Source organism: Lathamus discolor, chromosome Z (genome assembly GCF_037157495.1).
Source record: "Lathamus discolor isolate bLatDis1 chromosome Z, bLatDis1.hap1, whole genome shotgun sequence".
Lineage (NCBI taxonomy): Eukaryota > Metazoa > Chordata > Aves > Psittaciformes > Psittacidae > Lathamus > Lathamus discolor.
This window is the reverse complement of record NC_088909.1, coordinates 4,766,432-4,772,858: the sequence shown is the minus strand read 5'-3', so window position 1 is coordinate 4,772,858 and position 6,427 is coordinate 4,766,432. Positions and strand designations below refer to the sequence as shown.

Below are 6,427 nucleotides of genomic sequence, written 5' to 3'. Positions count from 1 at the left end.
TGATTTAAGGGAGGCTTTCCTTTTTGAGAAATTGCAGAAGGAATTTTGTAATTATGTTTAAGTGGCATTGATAATAGTGGAAACGTTTTAAAAGGCAGAAGCTAAATGTAACAACATGAAGTAGAAAATTAACTTCTCTGGCTAATCCACCTTTTCTGTGCGGTGCTCCAAACCAGGCAGTCAGAAACTGCTTTTCACATTTTTCACAGCTGTGAGCAAAAGACCTGATCCAGTTTATATAGTGGTTTCAAACACAGCACTTAATGGGGAGTAGATAAACATGTTAGGACTTCGTAACTTTAAACATAATTGCAGGGGCAGAATAGCACATCAGTACTCATCAAAGCTTTATTTTTCCCAGTCCATTTATCATCCCTTTGAAAACAGAGGCTAGAAGTGAGTATGGGACATCTCTCACATTACCAGAGGCTGCTGGGGTATCATACCTCTCGTTGCCGTAAGCATTTCTCCACTATTATATGAAGTTACGACCATTTGCACCTCTGAGAGCCACAGCAGTTAAGCATTGCCGAAAGCAGTCTGGCAGCACGGATTTTAGATGTTGTGAACCCAGACATGGCTTATCATCACTCAGGAAGTGTTAGGAGACAGCACATGATGCCCGAAAATAAGTTGAGCTCCCAAGTGCTTGAACTGCTCTGTGCAATCGGTGTGCTGGAATTCAGCAGAAATGAAAGAATATGTATGACACAAGTGGATTTCTACTTTGATTTTCGAGGTCTGAACAGCTCCCTGGGTGAGTAATTAAAATGCGTAGACAAAAGGCATATTCTCCTGGTCCGTGCTTCTAAGGAATCACTCTGGCTCCTGCACCTGCCTTCAACTGCAAGCTCTACAAAACGTTTTAGTTCTTGCCAGGAAGCACAGATCTTTCTTCCTGCCTTGGGGAGAAATAAGTACCTGTCCTGGGTTGAGCAGCAGCAGTCATTTTTCTCCTTCTTAGGAGCTAGTACAGTGCTGTGTTTTGATCTTTTGGCCTTGGAACAGTGGTGATAACGCGATGTTTTCAGTTGCTGCTCGAATGTTTGGTCTGGCCAAGGATTTTCTGAGCCTCATGCTCTGCCAGGGAGGAGGGGAGGCTGGGAGGAAGCAGAGACAGGACACCTGACCCAGGCTAGCCAAGGAGGTATTCCATACCACAGCATGTCATGCCCAGGAGGTAACTTGGAGTGACCCGGAAGGGGGTAAAAGGACTGCAGGGTTGGAGGAAGTATCGGTCGGTGCTTGGCTGGGGGGAGTGGGGTGAGTTATTGGTCGGCTGGTATTGAGGTGTTGTATTCTTTCCTCTTGTTATTTCCTTTAGCACCATTATTATTGGTGGTAGCAGTAGTGGTTTGTGTTATACCTTAGTTACTGGGCTGTTCTTATCTCAAGCCGTGGGAGTTGTATTCTTTTTGATTCTCCTCTCCGTCCCTCCAGAAGTTGGGGGAAGGCAAGAAGGGGGGGAGTGAGCAAAAGAGGTTTGTGGTTGGGTTTAAACCACGACAGTACCGCTCTATCTCCTTTTAGAAAGGCTCCTATTGCCAAATTGTGAGGAAAGCTCGTTTTACCTGACACAGAGCAGCTACCAAAAAACCTCACGTTTTCTCTTCCCACACTTCCATGCCTGTACCTTTGCATCAGCATTGTCGAGGAGCTGCTGCCTGTAACACCAATGTTAGATAACACAAATCCCTTGAGACACCTTAAGGAAAAATCACTGACATAAGAGATGAAGTTGTTCTGAAGGCTTGAGAAAGAAGCTGGAAATATTTTTGTTCAATTGAGATAAATGTGCCTAAGTGTCTCTGTCTGTCTCCGTAAGATCAAACTGCTTTCCTCCAAATACTGGTGATTTTCCATGTGCAGTTTAGGAGTCAGTATTTTTTAAAGTGACAGATTTTATTTTGGCTTCTTGTCATATTTCAGTTCTCATGAATGTTACCATGAGCAAGAAGCTAATTACTCCTTTATGACCTTATAGCTTTGAGTTGTCTCACAGCCACTGGATCAGGGCTGATGTATCCCAAGTCCAGATGGAGGTACCCTGTCTGTGTGCTGTGAGTCTGAGCACAAACCAGCTCCAGCTACTCAAAATTTCCTTCTCCCTTCTGACGACTCCATGATTCAGAGAGAGACACAGACAGCGCAGCAGCGGGTTTGTTGATCCCACATGCATTTTTTGGCATCACATAGGCTCTTTTTGGAACTCCGAGTGGCTTTGGGAAAATACGTACCTTTGTTTATATCCTGATGGTTCTGGTGACAGAACACAAAAAGAAAGTGAGACATAGACTTGCAGGTCTTTCTTGAGACTGCAGGCCTAAAACAGACGATTGCATGAGAGGACAGAAGGCTCATGTTGATAAGGATGAGTAAGTCACAAATAATTCAGCCATGAGGTCTGAATAGATAATTGAAACACAGAACATACTGAGCCAAGCCTCCACATGATCTACTAAAGGCAGTATTCTTATGTATTCTTACAATTTCCCACCAAATTTAGAAATACAGAGTTTGAAGCCAGGTTTGCATTACAGCGTTTTTGGGATGTAACACTTGCTATTGGTTTGCTACTTGGCTTATTGTGTCCACCCACTTCTGGCCTCTGCAATTCAGGCCACAGCAAGTTAAAACTTATTCTGTAGTCCTGTTTCAGTGCTCTGGGTACTCCAAAGTATAAGGTTTGGGAAAACCTCAGGAGAGACTATCCAGTGATAGCAGCTGTCCAAAAAAAGGTTCAACCAGAAGGAACAAAGCAAGTTCTCCAAAGCAAGGAGAAGCACTTTATCAGGGTAGTAAAAATGTGTTGTTGTAACCATGAGAATCAAAAGGGACCTCCTTCAGCAGTGAATTCTGTTTCTTCTCACAGGCACCACATCATGTAACAAACAGCCTTTGGGCCCCTATGACCACAGTGAAAACAGCTTCATCAACCTCCCTCAAGTAAAGCTCACAGCACCTCTTGGGCCTCATGCTGGAAGAGCTCTGTGGCAGCTTTGCTTGGCAGGGTACAGCAACAGCACCTCTGGGGATGCTGGCCTAGATTAGGCTCATTTTAAATGGAAAACCTGAAATACAAGGAGCCAACAGACCCATAAGCAAACACCCCTCCTGGCAAGCTGACCAGGGAATACAGCTGCTGCCTGTAAGTACTTTATGGTAGGCAGTGGTGAGGGGCAGAGGAAAAAAAGCTCCCTCCCCAACAGTGTTTTTCTGCCATTATGGGCTAGAAGTTGGCACCACCATGGCCCCTTAGATTCTTGGTGCTTTAAGTAATGTTTCTAGGTTTTCTCTATACAGCAGCCACCTTGGCTTTCTGTGTCTTGATCCCCCAAAATACAGTACAGTGCTGTTTTCTTTTTTTCCCTGTTGAATCCCATTACCTGAATGACTGGAGAAGTAGCAAAGCCCTTATTGTGCCTAGAAACTGCAGGGATAAAAGTTCTTCATCTCTGAAGAAAGCCTTCAGAGCTCCTAAAGCTCTGGGCACTGGGAGGAACCTTTACATGGACAGCAGGACACCTCCCACAGTGATCAACCAGTTCTTGCAACACTCCAGGAAGATACTCCCCTCCACCCTTAAAAGAATAGATGTGTGGGTCCTGGTTGCTTCAGAAAAGTCATACATATAAATCCTTCACCTCCTGGCTGGTGTCATGAGCACAGGTCTTTCGATCCAGCAAAATTGTGAGGAGTTTGATTTGGAAGGCTGAGCCATTCCCAAACACTTTGCATTTCCTGTGGGGTAAAAACAATTACAGCAGTTACTGGGAGGCAGCTAAACTGGGAATAGCTTATTCAGCTCACTAGCTAACATCAGACAACCCTTTATTTCCCCAGCCATAGATCATGTTTGTTGATCACGTCACAAAGTAATTAAGTCAGCACCAAGTTCTTAAGAACATTGCTTTACTCCATGAATCTTAAGAGCATGGATACACTGAAAGAAATACAGCATGCTGTTTGTGAGCTGTAATTCATGGCCACTGGCATAAAGGACAGATACAAGGAAAACCGATTTGGGCACTGCAGTTAAGTGGTAATGCAGTAACAGACCATTAAAATGGTGAAAATGAATGATAAAAGAGAACTGAGGTGCAAACTTCCCAGCAGGTAAGTAAGTTTCTGCAAAACAATAAAGTTTCCTTTTACAATAAAACTTGCAAAACTTGCATTATTGCAAAATATTGTGGTAAATTAAGAGATTTTACAATTAAACTGTATTGATTGGATAATATTTGAAGGCGTTTTACATGTTGCTGAATTACAACACAGTGCCTTTATGCCCATGTCAGTTTCTGCCATCAGCTACAGCATTTAACAGTATTGGTATTTGAATTAACCAGCTTTCAAGTGGGAAGTACTGTCCTCATTTGTATACCAGCCATCTGAAGGGGCTTTTTCCAGCAAAAACAGCCTCTTTATTTAGGCAGCGCTGTGGGCAGGAGGGAATTTTGCCTTCAAGCGGATGAGCTACATAAGGGTTTTCACTCCTTTATTTACCTTGTAAATGAGACTCCCGAGGGGAGAGGGGGTTTCAGACCTTTGAAATGCTGTATGCAAAAGGCCTATGCATTTGTCTCCCTTTTTTGTTTCTCTCTTTTCATATTAAACAGCCGTTTTTACTGCTAGTTCTCTGCCTTGGGACAGAAGAGCAACACTTGCTAGAAACACAAGGGAGCGGCCGCACGGGTGTGCCTGCTGAAAGGACAGAGGCCGATACAGAAAATCATTCGCTGTCAGGAGCACACATGGAGTGCTGTACTTGGTAAAACGAGAGGGAAACGTCCTTATCGGACGGAGGTGGATCAATCTTCTTCCCACTGCCTCCTCTTTCAGCGGCCAAAGAAACAAAGTTATTTATTTCCCTTTCTTTTTTTCAACTTTCACGGTAATGTTAAGCTTTCCCTACCACTTGCATCCTAACTGAACGAGACTTTCGCAGGATTTGGTAGTTTAAGGAGAAAAAAAAAAAAAAAAAAAAAGTAATTAGCAATTAATGTAATGGATTCTCGCCGGAGGGGGGGTTCAGAATTCGGTTATGAATCAGTCATCTCAAAATCATGAGATTGGCTTAGTCAGTTGAGGGTTTTTTTTCCCAGATATAAACAATGAGCCCATTCCCACTCGTTATTTGGGCCAGACGTGGGACAGCTTCGTTCTGCCTCACACGGGCACGGTTACCTGCCGGAGCAACCACTGCCGTGCAGCTTCTAACAACCTCTTGAGGTGAACCCCGCATTAATTCCTCTGGGGCAGCCTGACTACGTGCAGTTTTCCAGCTGCGTTTCTCCTGCACCGCTCTCCCTCACTGCAGTAGCACAGGGCCGGCCGAAGCCAACGGCGATGAGGGGCCGGCCTCCCGCCGGCGGCTTCCCCAGCCTGGGCCCTCCTCAGAGGAGCTCCCCCTCCGCAGCCGGTGCCCGGGGGCTGAAACCGAAGTGGTTTGCGCCTCCTCGCCCATCCTCCCGCCTCTGGGCGGCCCTGCTGAGGGACAGACCCGCTCCCCGCCGCCGGGCCCCTACCTCAGAGCCGCCCCGGGGGCCACCGCGCCTGCGCAGCCCTCGCCTGCCAGCACCGCCCGGCCCGCACACAGGCGCAGAGGCTCGCCCGCCACGCCCCCTCCACCTCCGTGCGCAGGCGCAGTACGCACCGCCTGCCCGCCCGGCTGGTGCGTGCGAGAGAGAAAATGGCGGCGGCGGGGGCAGCGGCGTGAGGCGCCCGGGAGAAGCCGAGCTCCCCACGGACGCGGGGTGCCATGGCGGTCAACGGCGCGCAGGTATGGCCCGTGCCCGCGCGGCCGGCTCGGGTCGTCGCGGGGGCTCCTGAGGGGCCGCGAGAGGCGGCCGGGCCCCGTGTCGCGGCTCACCGAGGGGGGGAGCGTGGTGGCCGGGACTAGGCCTAGGGTGATTCTGCAGCTTCATTGAATCTGCTGAGGGCGGTGGAGCCGCCTCGCTGCCCGCCGGCACGGCGGCCTCCCGTGCTGCCGGCCCCGCGGAGGGAGCCAGTGTGCCGGGGTTCGCCCCTTCTCCGCGCCGGTGTCACTGCGCCTCGACGGAGGGAAGGGGCGGAGGCGGCGTGCGGGGCTTTCGCGAGGTGAAGCGGGTGCTGTGCCCCTGTCTGAGCCAGCGCCGGGAGAGGATGTGCGGGGAGAAAGGCGATAGTTCGTGCTTATTCCTTTTCGGAGGGGGGGAGAGATAGAAACGATATAATGAGACGGGGATATGGAGATCTGTAGGCTAATTCCCCCCACCCCCCGCCCAAACACTCAGTAAATCTCAGTGCATTAGGCTGCAAAAGGCTGAGTGTTGCAGGATCGCTGTGCATGGAGATGTGTGTCCACTTTCGCCCTCTCCCACTGACTAAAGCAGTCAAAGGATGTGTGCGCGGAGTAGAAGAAAAGCTGCGGTTGTGGTAGTTTTTC

At 48.5% G+C, this 6,427-nt stretch overlaps 1 protein-coding gene across 2 annotated transcripts in view; it reads left to right on the top strand.

The window, feature by feature from the left end:
• Positions 1 to 5,650: 5,650 nt before the first annotated feature.
• USP10 (ubiquitin specific peptidase 10) overlaps positions 5,651 to 6,427 on the top strand; it is a 52,208-nt gene continuing 51,431 nt past the window's right edge. For both annotated transcript variants that reach the window (XM_065662248.1, XM_065662247.1), the window contains exon 1: positions 5,651 to 5,782. In XM_065662248.1, coding sequence (XP_065518320.1) covers positions 5,762 to 5,782 — 21 coding nt within the window. In that variant the 5' untranslated portion in view covers positions 5,651 to 5,761. The remainder of the gene's footprint in view (positions 5,783 to 6,427) is intronic.